General features: G+C 35.0%; 3 protein-coding genes across 16 annotated transcripts in view; 1 reads left to right on the forward strand and 2 right to left on the reverse strand.

The window, feature by feature from the left end:
- Positions 1-944: 944 nt before the first annotated feature.
- Positions 945-2072, reverse strand: LOC106169770 (small integral membrane protein 8). The gene is made up of 2 exons (XM_013549384.3): positions 1713-2072; positions 945-1444 (listed from the first exon to the last, which is right to left on the reverse strand). The coding sequence occupies exons 1-2, from the start codon at positions 1845-1847 to the stop codon at positions 1286-1288; spliced, it is 294 nt and encodes a 97-aa protein (XP_013404838.2). The 5' UTR covers positions 1848-2072; the 3' UTR covers positions 945-1285.
- Positions 2073-2262: 190 nt separating this feature from the next.
- On the forward strand, positions 2263-18429 carry LOC106169763 (mediator of RNA polymerase II transcription subunit 23). 2 transcript variants are annotated; one of them, XM_087017995.1, is made up of 34 exons: positions 2263-2425; positions 2994-3107; positions 3453-3583; positions 3781-3892; positions 4055-4153; positions 4359-4472; positions 4674-4743; positions 4977-5086; positions 5373-5468; positions 5885-6088; positions 6390-6476; positions 6613-6815; positions 7056-7129; positions 7318-7486; positions 7729-7871; positions 8370-8538; positions 8807-8976; positions 9347-9544; positions 10222-10288; positions 10643-10696; positions 12281-12389; positions 12615-12686; positions 12888-12998; positions 13175-13234; positions 13736-13843; positions 14075-14180; positions 14533-14631; positions 14791-14928; positions 15162-15327; positions 15819-15891; positions 16015-16214; positions 16859-16979; positions 17546-17631; positions 17899-18429. In XM_087017995.1, the coding sequence occupies exons 1-34, from the start codon at positions 2366-2368 to the stop codon at positions 18041-18043; spliced, it is 4038 nt and encodes a 1345-aa protein (XP_086874121.1). In that variant the 5' UTR covers positions 2263-2365; the 3' UTR covers positions 18044-18429. The 2 variants fall into 2 exon arrangements, 1 of the variants encoding a protein (XP_086874121.1); XR_015335501.1 differs by lacking the exon at positions 17899-18429 and having other exon boundaries at positions 16015-16295; positions 17546-17592.
- Positions 18430-18540: 111 nt separating this feature from the next.
- Positions 18541-20512, reverse strand: part of LOC106169704 (high affinity 3',5'-cyclic-AMP phosphodiesterase 7A) — a 41595-nt gene continuing 39623 nt past the window's right edge. For all 13 annotated transcript variants that reach the window (XM_013549292.2, XM_087018090.1, XM_013549300.2 and 10 more), the window contains one exon: positions 18541-20401. In XM_013549292.2, the coding sequence (XP_013404746.2) occupies positions 20352-20401 (50 nt within the window). In that variant the 3' untranslated portion in view covers positions 18541-20351. The remainder of the gene's footprint in view (positions 20402-20512) is intronic.

Here is a 20512-nt window from a genome sequence, read left to right on the forward strand (position 1 = left end):
ACTCTTTTTCAAAGCTAATAATTTCAGAAGCAACCACTAGTAAACTCAGTAATTAAGTCATGGCTTTAAGGATATTGTAAGCCTTTGCCCAAAACTCCTTATTTACTGCCTTACATTCTTTTGGGTAATAGATAAATCTTCAGTGTACAGTGATTAAATTAACATTTACACGTCATCTTAAGGGTGATGTCATAATTGCGATTTTGGGGTAAAAACTGAAAAATCTGTTTTTCAAATTTCTCCTTTATCTAAGCACCCACTATCACCATTTTGATGCCGATTTAATGACACCATTTAGCACTCCAAAGGCCTGCCAATGATTTTTCTTGAAAGTCTTAGTTCACATTTTATCGTTGATAAAGCAAAATAATACCTTTGTTTAATGAAAATCTGTAATCAGGAGCTCTTAACTCCATTGGAAAAACATTTAACTCAAAATGATGGCACAGGGTTGTAGCCCATACACTTGTAGCTAACTCTGTCAATTTTCGCAATATTTAATAAAATCTTGTGCAGGAATGAAGTTCGGCTTCATGCCAATTGCTATCTCACCTCAAAATAGAAAGGTTTTAAACTGACGATTAAAACTTTGTGATAAAAGATGTGCATGGTTGGTTCATTTGAAATATACCCAGTTTTTACATGGTCTTACTTAAAAATAACTTTGAGAGAATATCATCATAATTTACATCATTTGTTCTATCATCTCTCAAGCTTTGTACAAGATTTTGTATAATTATTGTAATTGTTATTTGTTGTAATAAAGACAATGTTTTTTATTTTATTTTTTATTTATTTATTTTTTTTTGTATTTGATCTTATTTGAATATTTTAAGTCAATAGTTAACAAACCATTCTGTTACATTTCTGTTACAATACATACATGAATTGTTTCAAAAAACTGAACAATTTAACACATAACATGCCAAATAGAGTAAAAATGATTAAGTCTAAAGCAATTTTATTACCTAAAAGACAATTCTTATGAAGTTCTGGCAAATTAGAGAACAACCCATTACTGATGCACACAAGAAATGCATCTACTGGTACTGTATGAACCACAAATTCCTCCATATTCCTCTAATTAATGCACATGTGATTTTTCCTCAGACATTTTACAGGGCAAAACCTTGTCCCTGTAGCATCTGCATTTCCCCACCATCTATGTTTCTCTCAAAAAGAAGACCTGCACTTCAAACCACTGATGGTCTTTCATTTCTGTACCAATTTCTTGAGATAAATGTCCTACATCTCATATATTATATGGATATATTAATTAGATGTTTTAGTCCCACTTTGAAGTTTTCTTCTGTAGTCTTTCTTCTCCCTCCTCTGTGACAGCTCTGTACATATCTGCCTTGTTCTCTGCCATAGCATTCATATAAGCCAGATATGCCACACAGCCAGATATGGCTACCAGTCCCAGACCCATGACAACTTTGTTCTGAAATACAGAAAGTGAGACAAACTTGCAGTGGTGTTTAAGATTTTATATTTTGACAGTGAAGACTTAGGTACTGCACATAGTTACTATATCGTCAAATACCTAGTTTCACCTCAGATTGCTGTGTACTACTTACACTAATATATTTCGATATATGCATACAGCATCTTGCAATTATAACAAGTTATAAAAACACATTGAAGTTATCAAATTGCCAGTATTTGAAAGAGGCATATTCTGAATTAAGAAGCAAGGTTCTTTTACTCACTGGTTTAACAAAGAGTTCAAAATTAACTGCCCTGAAGACTGAAGTAGTTTTAATATTTTTCCAGCCAGGCTCCTGATAACCTTCTGTTGCAGGAGGAGGTTTTGGTGTGTTCCCATTCGACCCCTTCTCTGCCATTTCTTGCAAGCGCAAGTACCAGTACTCAGTTAGTAGACTTCATACAGTTTTGCCTTTTGGTTACGTCACGATTTTGTTTGTACTGTCTCAGACTCACACAACCATCCCCACACAATAAGGACAGTGACTGATTTTGATCCTTAGCTTTTATATATTTTAATTTATAAAATGCATTGCACTGTACAGTACAGCAACTTCACGCACAGCAAGCTCAGTGCATGACATTATCATCATGTCTACTTTGTATTTCCAGTAGCAAAAATTCGACAATTACTTGAAGTTCAACTTCTGTTCAAATTTAAATTTAGATTTTTGTAAAGACTGCCTTCTTGTTAATGTAAAGTGGTTTTGTGCCATCACCAGACAAAATAAGACAATAAAACACATGTCTATTTTTGACTTTTGCACATATCTTGGTTTGGGCTTTGTTTTCTGACGCGCGCGCAAGTTGTTTTACCGGAAGTTGATGCAGATGCGTGCATTTTAGCACCGGTGTTTTTATGTAAAAGTGTGCTGAAATGCCAGACTTGGTCGATATGACAGACGAAATAGTAAACGAAGTCATTCAAGATGTTTTGGTGAGTACCCTCCATTTAAGGTTAACTTACATACCACTGTCAAATTAAGTTAAATATGGCAACCATTATGGTACAATACAATGTCGTTTTCTCTTTCACAACTTTAGTTTCATTATCTATATCGTTACATGCCTTTCAAAGGATCGAAGCACATGTGGAAATACAATTCTGACTTAGATTTCAGTACGATATATGATCTTTTAAAAACCTGCTATGTAAAGGAGGAAGCAAAGTACAAAAATGATGACATCAATTTTTCATTATGGTAACGCTAACTAGTAGACTGCAGTGTGCTATACATTTATTTGAAACTTGTGTTGATATAAAATATCTATACAGCCCTTCTTGTGGCTCCAGAAATTGTCGTATCTATTTTATAACGTCAGTGACTGTTGTCCAGGAACTGGCTGGCTGGTCACTACAGTTTCACTGTGCTCATTCTGTTATTTTGATTATGACGATAGTTGAACACAAAGCTTTCAAAACAAATTATCGATGGAAAAACATTTAAGAATACAAATGAAGTCATGCAATCTTATACCTAAGTCTGTTTGATTTTTCTTTATAGCAAGCAGAGGCAATACAGGAAGCATTTTGTGGTTTCCTGGAAAATTCCACTAAGAACGAAGAAATGAAAAACCAGTCCTGTCAGCACACGTTTAAGTTTTTCTGGGCATCTCGAGTGAGTGTATTATGATAAAACAAAAAGATATTTTAAATTTGTGAATCATAGATGGTGTAAGTTGCTCAAGATGTAGTGTCTATTTCTTAATTCAGGTAACTATATATATGCAGTGATAAAGAATCAGTTTTCTTTGCAAAATTTAAGCCAGCTGACAGAGCACTTGATAATTTTAAAATGAGAATAACACTGTCCAATTTGCTTGGGCAAGACAGTTCCCTATCAGAGTTTTATTTAAAAAGTTAAATTATGACATAATAAATCTCTGAGAAAAAAAAGGAAAGCTTTTCATCCTTGATGTAACATTTTCTGTTACAGATTTATATAGTCTTTAACTTGTTTTAGGATCCCTCCACATATGATGGCATCTTGAAAGCATATGTGTCTGCTGTGTACAATCAAAGGAACAGCAAGCGATCACAAAAGCTGTTTTCCATGCTAGAGTATCTTGTAGAAAACAGCATTGTTTCTGCCAAGTAAGTGGAGTATTTCCTTTTATAATGAGTTTGATTCTAAGAGGCTAGGCATGCTACTTTCTTTTTGGTCAATGAATTATTGTCCCTCTGCAGTAGTTGAATTTTTTAGTGCATTTTAAAGAAAGCATGTTACCTATTTACACAGCTTTGATCAATAAAGCCTTTTTTTGACAATTTTATGTTTCCCCATATTTCAGACAAGTATGTGAGGCTGTGCTGCATTGTGACAAGCTAAAGCATGAAAATGAAGCATTGTGGTGCCAAACTTTTCAGTTATTAAGGAAGATTGTAGGAGGGGTGGATTACAAGGTAAGATGCCAATTTTACCCAAAGATAATGAAATACATAATGGTGAATATTTCACCCTGGTGATAGAGATACTAAAAATACAAAGTTGAATGGAGTTGGATGGTGGGGTGTTCAGATGGATCCAGATACAAATATGCTGATTCAGTGTCTGTTGCATTGCAGGGCTGTAGGGACCTGTTTCGTCTAGTTCTTGAGAAGTGTCAGACCATCCCTATGTCTGCTAATGTCTCTGCTGTAAGACAGTTAGATGCAGCACTAAATGTAAGTACTCCCCCCCCCCCCCCCCCCCCCCAAAAAAAAAAAAAAAAAAGAAAGCATACGAAAACATAAACTGTCAAGTTTCAAGTATTAGTGTTGGCTAGTCTTGAATATAGATGAAGTTGAATTTATTATTTTGATTGGTTACTGGCTTAATTTTGCTTAAAGAAAAAGTATATGATGGTAACATGCAACTTATTTTCCCTAGGTGATATCTTACATTTTGGACAGAAATGCCTGCCTACTCCCCAGTTATTTTGCAGTCAATGAAATAGTAAAACTAACATCAGAGGACAGGGGAGGAGGACCGTGGCCACACTGGGTAAGAAAACATCAACAGTCTAATGCTAATGAGTGATATCTTGCTTTTGTTAAAACAGGTTTAGTATTACTGTTTTTTTTTGGGATGTAAAGCTAAATTCAGTTGAATGAGTTATATTTTTCCCCTTTTATGTACAGATGTAAAGTGTCTGTATGTATAGTCATCATTCATTGTCTTTTACTCATTAATTTTTCTTTTCAGAAATTAGGGCAGATTTTGTCTGATTTTGTAGAAACCTTTCGCCCCACTGCACAGATGGTCACTCTCCCAGGTAATCTTAGTTTGTCAGAAATATATAGATTCTGATAGTGTTGTTTCATATAGTGTTCATAAATTGTTTATGTTTTTCCTTAGTCAAGAATCTATTGCATGAATGGTTTGATAACTTAAAACATGGCTGTCATGTGGTCAGTTCTTTTTGCCTTCCAATTCGTTATGATTTATGTCTTGTCGTTCTAATTCATAAAGATTGTACAGTAATATTCTATTATTCATTTTCTATAGGGCGGCGCCACTTGCTACCTGTGGTTGGGCATTCTAGTACTACTGCAAGTGCTTGGAGGTTAACTCCAACATTGAAATTTCCTCTTCATGGCCCCCTACCATATGACAAGGTATTTTTATTGGTTAATTTCTTTTATATTCAATCATCCATTTACTATAAGTATTGTAGTCTTCATGTTCTTGAGACAGGATGGACATTGCTGCATCTTTTTATACAATTGTATAAAAATGGTATTAGATTGTATTAGAATGGTTTCTGATTTAATCTTTTTAAATAACTTAAAGGTTATTTCGCAAAAAAAAAAAATTACCAGGAAATGAAACTCATTAAAGAACTGGTGTAAATGGTATAAATTTGGCTTGCTATATGAAGTATGGGATTTTCACATTTTTCAGGAAGCCCAGGAACTTCAAACGGACTTATTGAGATATGTGCTGGAGCAACCATACTCCAGGGATATGGTCTGTAACATGTTGTCACTCAATAAACAGGTACAAATAGACTTCCTCCAAGGAATATTTAGAATTGATGATGATTGGTTTTTTTGTTGGTTGTGCCATAAGTCCATTTTTTTGTTGATAATGTTTTTTTTTTTTTTTTTTTTTTTTGTGAAATTCCTTCGTTGCAATAATTTTGAAAAAAAATATTCATAGTTGGTTATTTTAATATTGATGCTGTATATATTCTTGAGTTACCACAAAATCGCAGAACAAACTTCTTACTGTTGTATATAATGATGATAAGTCAGTAAATAAAAATGAAAATAAGTGTATGTACACCAAATGCACCTGATGACAATGTAAATATACAAGATTAACAAACTGAATGTTAAAGTATACAAGCTGTTCATTATACAGTAATAAAGTCATGATTATTAATACTAATTCTAAAACTTTATCTTTCCCAGGTGAAGCTGAGATGTCTCGTTCTAGAAGAGCAGCTGGTGGAGTTGATAGTTCTGGCCATGGAAAGATCAGAGAGTGAGGATACATCAAATGAAGGGAGTGTTGTCAGTCAGTTACTATGGCAACATTTGTCAAGTCAGCTCATCTTTTTTGTCCTCTTTCAGTTTGCCAGTTTTCCACACATGGTATCATCACTTTACAATAAGGTATGTTGTTGACTGTGGATGAAAAGTGAATTCCATGTTTTTCTGTCTTCTAAATGTCATATCAGCATGTTGTATCATCTCACTGACAATGTTCATACGAAGTAAATGAAAAAAAAAAACTGTGTTCATTCTAGGCAAATCCCTCATGACAAAGAGCTGGACTTATCCACATATTTATGGATGCTATGAAAGTGTCTTTATGCTGTCATGTATATTAAAGGTCACTCTTTAATATGAAGAAGTTGAGATTTTTATGGTAAATGCGAAAAAATGAGTAAAACTGATTCTTTTTAAATTTCAGCTGAAAGGCAGTAAGCTTCAGAAAGGCAGGAATCATTTGATGTGGGTTTTGCTGCAGTTTATATCTGGAAGCATACAGAAAAATCCAGTGAGTTATTCTAATGAGCTAAATAATAAATGTATTTCTAACCTTTGCATCTTACTAGGCAATTTATTATTTGCTTGAATTATGTTGAGATTTTGGTTGATTGTGCAAACTGAATATATGATCATTTCTGTTGCAGCTTCAAGATTTCCTCCCAGTTTTAAAACTCTATGACCTGTTGTATACTGAGAAAGAGCCACTGAGTGTGCCTGATATAGAGAAACCCTATTCTACACTGTCCATGGCTGTCACCTGTATATGGATCCACCTGATAAGAAAAGCACAGACAGACAATGTGAAGCTAAAAAGACCAGTGCCATATACTTTGAAGAATCATATGGAGTAAGAGATTTGTGTTTGATTTTTATAATCTTTTTTTTTTATCTTTGTCAGTATATGGATAAACTAAATTACATAGCACTGTATACTTTAATATATATATATATATATATATATATTATTCATGTTCTGTAGGGATAATGGTTGCCCTCTCTCTATGATAATAAGAAATTAATTGGATGTTGAATGTTTTAGTTCTAAGACACATTATTTGTTAAAAAGGTTATTTTATCAATATTTCAGTTTTTTAAAACAATGTTTAACAGTGAAGAACCAACCCATGCCAAACTACAGAATTGCCCTGCTGTGTAATGCTTGTAAGTTTGAATTTTTGTCTCAACTCTCTCTTTAAATTCCTTCTTGTCTGTTTGGATTTTCATTTCATGCCCCTTTTTCCTGTCCTTTGTAGTGCAAATGTTATTTTCTTTCCAATATTGCTGTTAGATGATTTACTGCTACTTTAATATTAGACCTATCTCAGTGTGTAATATGTTTGTACCTCCAGACAGTACCAACACAGAATATTTCTCTGCCCCTATGAGCCAGCTACTGGAGATGATCTACGGCAATGGTCAAAGTACGACCCAGTTACCTGGGAACATCACAGCCTCGGCCCCAAGTGAACCACTTCCTATGGATAAGCTAGACTCACTCACAGTGCACGCCAAAATGAGGTAGGTAACGATATGTCTTGTGTCAAGAAAGTCATAAACAGTGGGGAAGAACTTCATAAAAGTAAGCCGTATGCAGTGATTGCCTATTAGAGAAGGGCTAAAAAGATACCAACTTTTTTCCCTTGTTATATTCAGTATGCAGCATAGAGAAAAGAATATCTGTTGATAAATTGACAAATACAGTATTGCCCTTAACTGAATCAAATTCTACAATATCATGTTGTCATTCTTTCCGATTCCAGCTTGATCCATAGTATTGTCACACGTGTCATCAAGCATGCCCATACAAAAAATACAGTAGCTCTTGCTCCAGCTTTGGTGGAGACATACAGCAGACTGCTTGTATATATGGAAATAGAATCTCTAGGAATTAAAGGATTTATCAGTAAGGCTATATTATATGACAAGGGTCTGGGCAGAGGGTTTTTAAAGTTACACAACTGTTTTAACTATCCTTGATTAGATTATATCTAGGTAAATCTTTCCACTGTAATTGTCTTTTAGGATTTGATGTGAGCTATTTCTTTATTTTTTCTTAAATGAGCAGTTGTTTGGTTCCAATTATTTTTGTACATTTAGAAAGATCTGATAGCACAAAAGGAAGTTAATCATCAAGTGATTGCTTATGTCAAATTATACTGCTAAATATGACAAATTTCCATAACAGTGTCTTAAATAGTATAACTTAAAGAAGTAATGCATATTTTTATTCAATACTTACTGAAAATAATATTTACTCATATGTTTCCTGCTTACTTTCTGTCCTTTACGGATTGAAGGGAAATAATGTTTATGCACTGTAGACTTAAGTTCTAGACTGCATTTATATTCGATCCTGATAATGGAAAACAATTCTAATGTGACAATACTTGTGTCCCACTAGGCCAGCTACTGCCCACAGTGGTGAAGAGTCGGGCCTGGGGAATCCTGCACACTCTGCTGGAGATGTTTATATACAGGCTGCATCACATACAGCCCCATTACAGGGTCCAGCTCCTCAGCCATCTTCACACTCTGGTTGCTCTCACCAACCAGAACCAGTTACACTTATGGTAAGGAAAGAGAACACGTCTGAGTTATCTTGTAAGATTATATGTGGTTATTCAGCTGGAGTGAATGGGATATTGGGGATATTGTAGTTTAATTTGAAAAAAGGACTAATTAGAAATTCAGGTTGATGTGTATTTTGTAAGGTGTGATAGGTCAACATAATTCTGGTTTGATAACGTGACTTGACAAGTGCTCTTGAAAGTGCTTTTGGTGGTAGATGTGTAAATACATTCAAGTATCTTCCATCATTGTTCCAACATGATATTTCAGTGTTGAAAGCACAGCCCTGCGGCTGATCAATGGCTTGGGCAGTACAGAGGTCCAGCCACAGCTGTCCAGATTCCTGCAGGAACCCAAGTCTCTAGCTCTGTTGTCAAATGAATCTGAGGAACTGAACCGAGCCTTGGTGCTGACACTTGCCAGAGCCATGCATGTCACAGGTATGGTGCCTTGTGGAGAGGAATGATCAGTTGATTAACAGTGGAAGGCTGTGTTAAATAGGTATATTGTGTTAAGAACATCAGACTGTTTAATCCTTCATCCTGTGTATGCATTTGTCCTTGGTTATTTGAATAGTGCAACAAATTGCAATAAACAATATTTTTTTAGACTCACTAATTTCCCAAATACTATTTTCTTTTGTTTTCATGTAGAAGAAATGTTTTTGGAGACCAAATCCTATCAAAAACTTAAATTTTTTGGGACAATATTTAAAACTGTTCATGTGTTCATCATTATTCTATTAACTTTCCAGGCTATTAAAGATGCATACACAATATTAACATCTCCTGTATAATACTGTATTTGTAGGCTCTGACTCCCTGTCCAACAACTGGTGTAAGGACATAATGACCACCATCATGCAACACACTCCCCATGGCTGGTCCAGTCACACCATTGCCTGCTTCCCTCCTGCACTGGCTGAGTTCTTCCAGCAGAACCCAGTACCGAGGGAGGAGAAGACCACACTGAAGAGGATGGTGGAGACGGAGTATAGGAAGTGGAAAAGTAAGAGATGTGTTACATGTGGTCAGCATGTGGTGTTCCTAATTGAATCAGCAACTTTTAATTATATCTGTGATTTGTTGAAATGACTACCAATAAGCACCCATGCAGTAATGAATCTTTCCAGGTCATCCATTGAGCATGTGCAAGAGCACATTGATCTCAACCAAATAGTGCTGGTAATGTTTAATTTACTGTACCTATGGTCACTGACTAAGATCAGAATTATGCTCATCTGAAGTCACCGGTCAACAGACTACAGTCTGTATTTGCGTGCATTTTGTGCATGCCTGTGTGTGTGTGTGTTTGGGGAGGGGGAGGGGGGCATTGCATTTACATATTTTAAATCCCATGCAAAAAGATCTCGTCATCTACTGACATCAGGTAGGCTAGTTTTGTGTTAGTTATCCTATTTGCAAACAATGTCCCTTGTTACGCTGTGATAAGTTCAACTTATATTACTATATGAAATATAGTTAGTTTACATGCTATGTCTCTCTATATATAAGACTTGGTCTAATATATACCTGTGATGATGAAATATGAACTTCAGACCCCTGTGAAGATTCAATTTTGTCCTCTAAGAAGTACTGAACAGGTATAATGACATCTTCACATTCCGTTTGATAAGACCTTCTTGACTTTCCTTTGAAACATTTTGATTTATATATCTAATTCAGGCATGAACAACGAGAGTGATCTGATAGCTCATTTTTCAATGCAGGGAACTCCTCCACTATTTATATGGTAAGATTATCTTTGTGAGATGAGGTAATATACAAAATAAAAAGGGCATCTATAGTTTTTGTAAATGAAAACTGACATCAGTGATGAGTGGCATGTTGTCAATAATTTAAAGAAGAACATTTATAACTTTCATTAGATTTTAGTACAAATTTTAATAATAAAAAAAAAGGGGGGGTTGTCAATAATTTAAAGAAGAACATTTATAACTTTCATTAGATTTTAGTACAAATTTTAATAATAAAAAAAAGGGGGGGGTTAAAATTGTGTCTTCTTGAAAGTGTAGGAAACAAGTTTGAACACTTGCAAGCCAAATATGAGATAAGATGTCAATGACAGAATCCTTTGTTGTTATAGCATCATATGGCGCTGTCTACTGGAGGATGGGAGGGTGTCTACCACAGCTTACAAGTAAGTAGATACTTGGAGAAAACACACTAAGGCCCGTATTCCAGAATCTCTCTTTAGCTTTAAGGGAGTCTTAATGTCGACCTTATACGAAATTTGTATTCCAAGACCTTTCTTTATCTCACTTGAAAGGAATCACTTAACAATCATCCTTAGCAAAGGAATCGGTCATTTCTAGAATCAGCCTTTGCTTAAAGATTTCCTTTATTTTCGGCTGAGGAGTCCTTAAAATGTAAGGTTGGTCTCGAGTAACTTTTAGTCTTCCTTAAGCAGCCATTGTGTACAGTTCTCTTGTGAAAATCAGCTCCATGGGGGACTATGTAAACCAACTGGTGCGTCTTTATGATGTCAACAGGAATGCAAGATGCATGAGAACACACCTACCTAAATTCAATGAAGACGACTTCACTGATGACGATTTCTTTGCATGGTTCCGTTTCTCTAAAAAGGGCTTCAACTACTTTTAAATTTTTTTTTAATTGATACCATTCAATTTTGTTAAAAAGGAATGTTGCAAATTTAGCACTTCCATTCTGTGTTCATGTTCCTCTTTTTGAAATTTAATTCTGTCCTGCAGATATTTCATTTGGAGGTTGTGCTCTTCCCTTTGCATAGCTAATGCTGAATCCATTGCAACACCACGACTGACGCAAGATGGAGATTTACGTCCAGATTTCCCTTTCGCCTTAGATGTAGATGGCTCTGTGTCCCTGACTGATGTGGGGTCAATGCTGCTACATTCTTCCATTACTAAGGCTTCATCCAAATGTGAGGAATCCTCATCATCATCAGATTCTGGATGGCCGACAGATGCACTGGCAGTCAATTTCGGTTTCTTTGCTGGAAAAAAAGAGACACCTTTCCAATATTTATATTACAATGTTGAATAATGATATTTATTAACGAGTGCCTAAATGATTTGAACAATTACCAGCAAACAGTTATCTGACCCTGAAGTTATGATAAAGAAAAAAGTATCTTGGGTTTCTTTTGTTTGTATTCTCACGCTGATGGAGGATAGGCTTTTCTCTGTTGACTAGATGTATCAGTAGCTGCTTTTCCATATCAGAAAAGGGTCTACGACCTTTGGTTTTCTCATCTTCCAAACCATTCTTTTCTCTTCTTGGCATACTTGCTTTATTCACTAAATTTGGTTTAGATCAAAACATCCACATGCAGTGATAATGTCCATATGCACTGTTGCATGATTGAAGTTGAGGAGCTCTTTTATGTCATTGTCCCTTACCTAAAGGCTGACTTTTGTCAAAGTAATTCCTTATCAAAGGAGAGGCTAAAGTGTGGTCTTAGAATACCATTTCGTTAGGCCTTCCTTTACCAAGGAACACCTCATCAAAAGAAGCCTTTATAAAAGTTGACCTTAGGATTATTTTAAGGAACATCTTGGAATATGGGCCTAAATGTTCACAAATATTCAGTACACTTTCTAAATATCTTATCTTTTGCAACATTAAGTTATGGTTTGATATAAAAATGTTTTATTTTGTGCTTAAACAATGCTGGTTAAAATTGCATTTATTTTGATAGTGAAAATAATAGAGCATATTTTGCAATTGTTTTATTTTTTAGGGTATTGGAGAGGTTAGGATCAAAGACATTATCCCAGCATCTCCGTACATTTGCAGATTATTTGGTATTTGAATTTGCCACGTCAGGTGGAGGGCAACAAGTTCAAAAGGTATGGCAGGGAATGTTAATAGCTATTGTTGTAACTATTAGGTTAGCAAAGTTCAAAATAGAGCAATAGGTATGACATTATGATGTATGACAGGTATTAATTGTAGATTTGGCAGTAATTCAGAGAAATGTGAAAATTGACCATTTATCTGACCATGACAGATGAAAATGCAGCATTTGTGAGTAAATACATAATTCATGAATCCAGTTTTATTTTTATTTTTAGTGTGTTAATGCACTCAATGACATGGTGTGGAAGTGTAACATAGTCACAATAGACAGGCTGGTGTTATCATTGGTAAGTTGTTTCACAGTGGTTAAGACAAAAATATTGTATGGATTACATTCATTTTTCCTACTGCTGGTCCTTGTTATTCACACATTAAGTCCATAAATTACTTTTCTTTTCAAATTAAAATTCTGTATTATTTCCTTCCTGTGTTAGATGGCATTTTAAAGTCTAAAAGGCTACTCAAGATATTTGTATGATGCATTCTAGGCTCTGCGTAACCTTGAAGGCAATGAAGCTCAGGTGTGCTGCCTGATCATACAGCTAATACTTCTGAAGCCTCCAGACTTTACCAACAGAGTCAAGGACTTCGAGAGTGAGGTAAATTATAGTATAAAAACATGGTGAGGTTATTTTATATCATTTCTTGCATGAACTACGAATTCTGCTTAGTAACTTATTCAATGTATGATGACATGATTGCCAAATAATGAAAACAATTCATCTTTCAAATAAGAAACTACAGGTAAATGTGATTTCAATTATTTCATTCCTAGAACTCCCCAGCACATTGGAAGCAGAAGAACTGGCATGAGAAACACATGGCATTCCACAGGGTGAGGACATCTTTATCATCACATTGATTGCTTAGGCTCACACAAGAAAATATATAATCTTTACTGAATCAAAATTGCCAGCTTTTCATCATATCATATGAAATTTCACTAAAGTCAAACATTTCTCATTTTAAGTAATTATGTGTAACCTTTGATATTTGAAAATAATCAGATGGTTCTGACTGCAGAAAAAAATGGGTGTGGCCCATTATCCCAATTAAGTAATGATCTTATGACAGGTGCTGCCCTCTGTGGCCACTATAACTTTCAGTGTCTGTTGGAAACTCTCCTGTTTAACTACAGCATGTGAAAGATGATAAATAGCTCTTCAGGGGAATGTCAGCTTCTAATACTGGGAAACTTAGGGGGTCTGTTATAAAATTTTATGATGTGTGAAATTTAGTACAGTATTGTATGGTCTTTTTATTGTGATCTTTTGGCAGCAAATTTTAGCAGCATGTATCAATATAATAAACATACCATTTTTTTTTCAAAATGTAGAAATATCCTGAGAAGTTTTATTATGAAGGTCTACAAGATCTGAGCAGCCCCTCCCAGCACCAGTACCTGCCAGTGTATTTTGGCAATGTCTGCCTCAGATTTTTACCTGTAAGTAGAGGTCATTTATAAGTAAATTTGACAAGAGCATAATTTTTGTGCAAAGTATTGTAATGCTTGATTGTCTTTCATTTCTTACTTTCATTTCTTCCTTTTTTTATTACATTAGTGTAATGATGCAGGTCAATAAAACAACATATTGAAATTCAATAATTTAAGGTTTTTGTCAATAAAGACTTCTGCTTTAAGGTAGCTATGCTCTATACATTCTATTTTTTCCAGGTACTTGATATAGTAATCCACAGGTTTCTGGAGCTGCCCAGTGCCCAGGTGTCCAAGTCCCTGGAAAACATGCTGGATCACATGGGAAAGCTGTACAAGTTCCATGGTAAGCAGCTGTGGATTGACCATAGTATTGAAATAAAGATGCTTATGCAAGTTAAGATTAAGGAATAATCTATAAGAAATACGGAACAGGTATTAATGTGATGATGTGTTAAAAAAAAAAGTGACATGATATAGATATCATAGAAGTGTGGTGTAGACTAGATATTTGCCTGTGAATGAAATATTTCATCTTGTATGAAAAGTATCCTAATACACCAATCTGTTTTTACACTTTACCCATTCCTTCTTACTGGCTACGGACTTGGGCATAATCGGATGCCTGTCTCTTTACATATTGCAAGCTCATTAACTGATACAATTATTGTTGAATATTTGTTTTTATATTGTTCCAGACCGCCCTGTGACATACCTCTACAACACCTTACATTACTATGAGAAGAGACTCAGAGACAGGCCAGCTTTAAAGAGGAGACTTGTGCAATCTATAATAGGTATGGATACCATTTACTCATATTACAGTTTTCTACTTGTAATAGATTAAATTTGTTGTGCTATTGAGCTAAATTAGCTTAATCTGCTGTGTTCCACAACACTAACTGATGAAAGAATTGCATTTCATTAGTGAAAATGTGTTAAAACATTTACTTCAGGTGCTTTCAAGGATATCTACCCTGCCACCTGGTGTGTGTCAGAGGACTATGTGAGTTATATGCAGAGGCCAGCAGATGACATTGACTGGGTGCCGAGTGAGGAGTATTACATCAAACTGCTGGCCAGGATTGTAGACAATATCCTTGCTGTTTTTATGTCCACGGCTTGTTCTACTATCGCTGCAAGAACTGTAGTTCTTTTTCTCTAATTTCCACTGTTCAATTTGGAGATAAACTGGATTTATTTTGAAGCATGGAAATATTAGGCACTAAAAGGTCAAAATTTGGACAGGTTTATATTAAAACATTTTCATAACATCTTAAGAAAATGAAACAAACTTTGTGAAATTTACTACCTTAACTGTAGTCACCGATAGCAGGGAAAACTCCTTCACCTTTTCTGAACTGTGACTGGAGGTTTAATGAGTTCCCCAACCCTGCTGCTCATGCTCTCCATGCTACGTGTATAGAGCTGATGGCCCTCCCTGTGGCTAGTGCTACAGTAGGCTCTGCTCTTATGGATACTGTTCTGAAAAAGTGAGTAAAATCTTTTTAACTATTCCTTGACATACAGAAAGGGGTGCTTCTCTTTGATCACCTCCACCAGTGTGGTTATATTTTTGACTTTGTTTGTTTGTTTGTTAGTTATGGGTTTTGATAAATTTTTCAGGATGGGACAGAAATAAGCGAACTGAGAATATAGTAGATTTGGTCCATTACTTAATCATTTTTTAATGAAAATTAGAATTGAGCTGTCTTGGCAGAGGTCCGGCTCTTCAAGTCTTTTCTAGTTATTTATGTTTTCCTTATCCATCGTTTACACTCACATTTATTAAATATGAATATTATAATCATTACTTCTAAATTCAAATATATTATGATTGACAGTTTACAACCTTTATCTCACCTTTCAGCAAATGTTTGGAAAAAAATTGCCAATGATGGGCATCTGATGCATATTTGAATTTTTTTCTTTTTTGTTTATTATTATCATTATTATTCATTTATTTTTTTATTGCCATTTCCAGTGCTGCCCAAGTGCCCAGAGAACAAATCATGTCCTGGATGAATGCAGTTGGCCTCATTCTTACTGCATTGCCTGTAAGTACCAAATTTTTACTGAAGTTACACCAAACTCAATGTTTGCTAAAGTAGTGTAAAGGTTTTTTTTCATATAATCAAAGACAATCTACAGATTAATGTTCCTTTCTTCTTGCTTTACAGGACAGTTATTGGATGGTAATCAATGAAAAGATATTATTTGCTGTCCAGACACCAATCTTAGCAAACTTCAAACCATTTGAGATCTTCAACTTCTCCACCAGCCATGCAGTATTTGGAGAGGTGCAGTGTAGCTATGTCCTGGCTCTGTGTCATGCCCTGTGGCACCATGCTAGCATTGGGCAGATCAGTATTCTTCCACAGTAAGTATAGAGAAGGGAAGGACTATTGTGTCATGCTCTGTGGCACCATGCTAGCATTGGGCAGATCAGTATTCTTCCACAGTAAGTATAGAGAAGGGAAGGACTATTGTGTCATGCCCTGTGGCACCATGCTAGCATTGGGCAGATCAGGGCCCTGTAACTCAAAAGCATCATGCATTGTGACTGAGCACAAGCGTCTCAATTCTATAACTCATCCATACTTGCCCCATTTAATACATTGTAGGCTCTATGTGATATCGCTATTCGCAATACACAGTGCTTTCGAGTTACGGGGCCCTGTATTCTTCCACAGTAAGTATAGAGAAGGGGAGGGCCAATGTGTCAATTTATTGGGCACAATAAGAACAAGGGGGATTTGTGCTGTGTGCATGCATGTGTGCTAAGACATACTTTTGTGACAGCGTAATGTTAGAAACAATAGATGTGTCTAGTGTGCACTTGTGTATTAGGTGGAGTGAAGAAGAAATATAATTGTACACAAAATAGGTTGTTCGGGCAAAGTTGATTCTTCCTAACACATTTCAATGATCTAAGGAAACGGTGCCAAAGAAGTACCTATCGGTTAGCAACTAGTTTAAAACATGTTTGGCAGATCATTTGAAGTCGGACACTATTTTGTCCAGGTTCATCAAGGAGCAGCTGAAGCCAGTGGTTCACACTGAGGAACAGTTTCTATTCATCTGCCATCTGGTGGGGCCATTTCTACAGAGGTTTTATGCTGAGAGAACCAGGTGTTTGTTAGAGGTAAGAGGAACTGTACTGCCCCACTTTAAATCTCAGTATACAGACTCTTGTGGCCAGAAATGTGGGTTTTTGGTTGTTGATTTTATCAGTTTTTCATTATAAACCTCCCACTGTTGTCAGTATTCTGAAAACAGCAATATTGAGGTTGGCGAGAAATGAGGTCAAAACAATGCAAAATTTGACTTTGTTTAGATATTTGCAGAATCATTATAGTATCAACTGGCGTCATGAAGATACCCAGTTGCATTCAATAGCACTTATGGTGCCAAGTATTGTTATAATAACAGTTTAAACAGTCTCTTGATAACAACAGGCACATACAGAGAATGTCATAACAACATACTTGTTGTTGCCAAATTCATTTAAGTGCATGAGGGAGTTTTGCCAGGATTAAACTATTTTTTTGTGATTTTCACCTTTCACCCTACCATGGCATATGTTGGTCACATTGCTTCAACTGTAAATGTTTGGTGTGCTTAGATACCTCACATTTCTAGGATAAAGCAATCCAGTGTGTTATAGTTGGTGCACTTATAAATAAGATTTTGTCTTTATTTCCATTTTAGTTTGTGGTGGACCTGTACGAGATACTAGAGAAAGTGGACAAGGCATGTGAACACCTATTTCACATGGATTCCATCTCAGATTTCCTGTATCCTTTCATTAAATGCTTTGATACTCTTCTATTACTACTTACTATGTAACTACTTCTGTGCAAATAGTTCCAGGCCACCATGTTTGTGGCAACTTCTAAGTGGACTTCATCCTTTAAGACATACTAGGATGATTGTGCATCCCATAATTCTTAATAGGATTTTGTAGAAGTGCCCTTCACATTCCAAATTTAGCTTCATTGTTGTAGTTAAAAAGTATATGTAAAGAAATCAATCTCATATGCTTCCTTGACTTATGTCACCAGTTATCACATCAAGTATATGTTTGTAGGAGATGGAGTGAAGGCCGAAGTGGATAAAATCATATTCAACTTGAGGCCAGCTCTAAAACTGAGGCTACGTTTTATTTCACAGAGAGGCAAGGAGGAAACGCCTCAACCCAGCCAGTAACATAGCTTCAGCAGTTTTGATGGACTCAGCATTATTATAATGATTACTGACCTTCGATCTTACAGGATTATGTGAGGTGGCTTTGTGTTGTTGATAAGGTTTTTAAAATCAACTTTTGCCAAAGATAAATTGATATTTTTTTGTAAATCAGAGTTCACATCTGTTGCTTAAAGAACCTCTTTCCAAGTGACAGACTACCAAGTAATCAGCCCAATCAGGAGAGATAAAACTTAAAGGGGGGGATGTGATCTCCACAAAAGGTGGCAGTATTCATGACATGCTTTGAGCTGTCATGTTAATAAATAAGAGATCAAAAATACGTATTTACAGTTATCTTAAGTACATACAATAAACTTGCGCAATAAAACAATCATGATAAATATTAAGAGTGGTTTCCAGATGTCCCTGTGCACCCTAAAAATAAAGACAGCAGTAGTCACTTATCTGTGAAAAGCTTGCTACACAAAATCCTTGTCTTTGTACAGTAAATGTCTATAATTTTTGAAGTACAAAATGTTTATTTACATGGAAATTGAAAATACACATCTTAATCAGAGACCAGCTTGGCACCAGAAATAAAGTGACAATACTTGTTAACAAAATAAAGGTGCCTCCAAATGTTTTTATAACTCCCATTTATATACATGCTGCTGACAAATGAACAAACAAAACGTGTTCTTAAAAGTGAACAAATAATGGTGATGATATATTTGAAAATATTTTAACAATGCAGTTTATCCCAGATAAAGACTTAACGTCTAGAAAACAAACTGATGCACATGCAGCCTGATACCAACATTGGTAATGTATAACAAATACATTGCACTTTCAAAAATATTTTTATGTCAAACCTTTGTTAATGTTCTGTACTATAATACAACCTCAACTGACACCTTGAATTTACCCTAAATTAAGTAAGATACTTTTTTCATATTTGGTCTAAAACCAAAATGCAGGAAAAGACTAACAACACTCCATTTCAAGGACATTAATTGTCCAAATGTTTCATGTTTTTCTCCTTTACTGGCATAAAGACAACTAAATATTTGTCAAATGTAACAAAAGAGAAATATGCCTTAAAATTTCATCACAAATACTGTTATATCTAACAACATAAACTAGTTGCACATGACTAAGGAGATCAGTATGCAGGATAATTGTCAGTGACTAAAAAAAAACCTGCAACTTGTTAAAAAAATTGGAAAGTACATGCAACAAAAGAAAATAATAATCTGAAAAATGAGAAAAAATCCTCCACCTTTATACTAGGCAATGCTTGTTTACAACATAATTGTACAGGGAAAACAATGTTCAGATATCTACCTCATAACAGAAAATTTTGGAAGGTGAAAAATGTACCATTTTAAACTAAAGTGTTTAACACTCGGGTTACTTCTAATGGATTTCGGATTTCTTTCATATCTAATTTACATTTCAAAAGTTCTTTGGTCCTATCCAACACTAGATTTTAGCTGTAAAATATATATTTAGCAAAAATATATCTAACTTTGAGCCATCCTATGAATTATTTTGGTGTAGGTTTATTTATTAATTCTACTTTTTTCCTATATTTTAACAAGGGTTGGTACAAAATGGGCTTTAAAACCTAGTCTTCTCATAATTTAGTGGAAAATGTTCATATAATGACAATCCATAACAGGACAAGAAAGTAAACAACAGCTGATGATCTGCCACCCAAATACTGTACAGTTCTTATGGAATAAATCATGGTTTTCCACGATTTCCTCAGCATTAAAGACTACATATAGTTAAGGGAAATTAATGATTTTCCCAGCACTCAATTAAGTTTCTTAAAAGATAATCTTCATAGGCAATATATTCTAACGTGACAAAGGCAAAGCCCAATTGTATAAAGCATATTTTTTTTTTATCAATCACTGAAAGATATACCGACTACACGTTTTTTTAATAAACTGTCTTAATGAGATATAAAACGATGGTCTTGTGCATGTTTAAAAAAAAAAAAAAACAACAACAAAAAAAAAATCCATTTCATCCACAGAAAACTTCATGACATTTGTATCATCTTTTCATACAACTTAAAATCTAGTGTGTGTGAACCTGGACTTGACAACTAAAGCCTACAAAGTCAAACATTCACCCAGTTTTGGCACCTGGTTAAAATGGTAAAAAGCTTCTTAAAAAATCTACAGCAGATGTTTTTAACTACAAATTGGATTGTGTTTGCAGATATGCCACTTTCCTAATCAAACAACAAATGCTAGCAAAATCTGATTAACAATAACTAGCAAATAAATGTCTTAAAATGCAGCTTCATTAAAGTTGACTATAAACTGTGTACAATGCCTGGTTCTGCAGGTGCATCCTCTTCAACTTCTGAAAAAGATTTAAAAATAAAACTAAATCATCTTACTATTCTGCTCTTGAGAACAGACAAACTCAAAAATCATATTTCATTGCTATAAAGGCATCAGCCCCCTTTTTAAA

This window comes from Lingula anatina, chromosome 1, assembly GCF_051362555.1.
Source record: "Lingula anatina isolate TDL-2025a chromosome 1, LinAna3.0, whole genome shotgun sequence".
Lineage (NCBI taxonomy): Eukaryota > Metazoa > Brachiopoda > Lingulata > Lingulida > Lingulidae > Lingula > Lingula anatina.

Bases quoted from the DNA above. Each gene is read 5' to 3' on its own strand.
- LOC106169763 (XM_087017995.1), top strand. From the start codon at position 2,366: ATGCCAGACTTGGTCGATATGACAGACGAAATAGTAAACGAAGTCATT. The intron at 3,584-3,780 runs GTAAGTGGAGTA...CCCATATTTCAG, and splicing joins AACAGCATTGTTTCTGCCAA to ACAAGTATGTGAGGCTGTGC. The intron at 13,235-13,735 runs GTGAGGACATCT...TTCAAAATGTAG, and splicing joins AACACATGGCATTCCACAGG to AAATATCCTGAGAAGTTTTA.
- LOC106169770 (XM_013549384.3), bottom strand. From the start codon at position 1,847: ATGGCAGAGAAGGGGTCGAATGGGAACACACCAAAACCTCCTCCTGCA. The intron at 1,445-1,712 runs GTGAGTAAAAGA...TCTGTATTTCAG, and splicing joins TTGAACTCTTTGTTAAACCA to AACAAAGTTGTCATGGGTCT.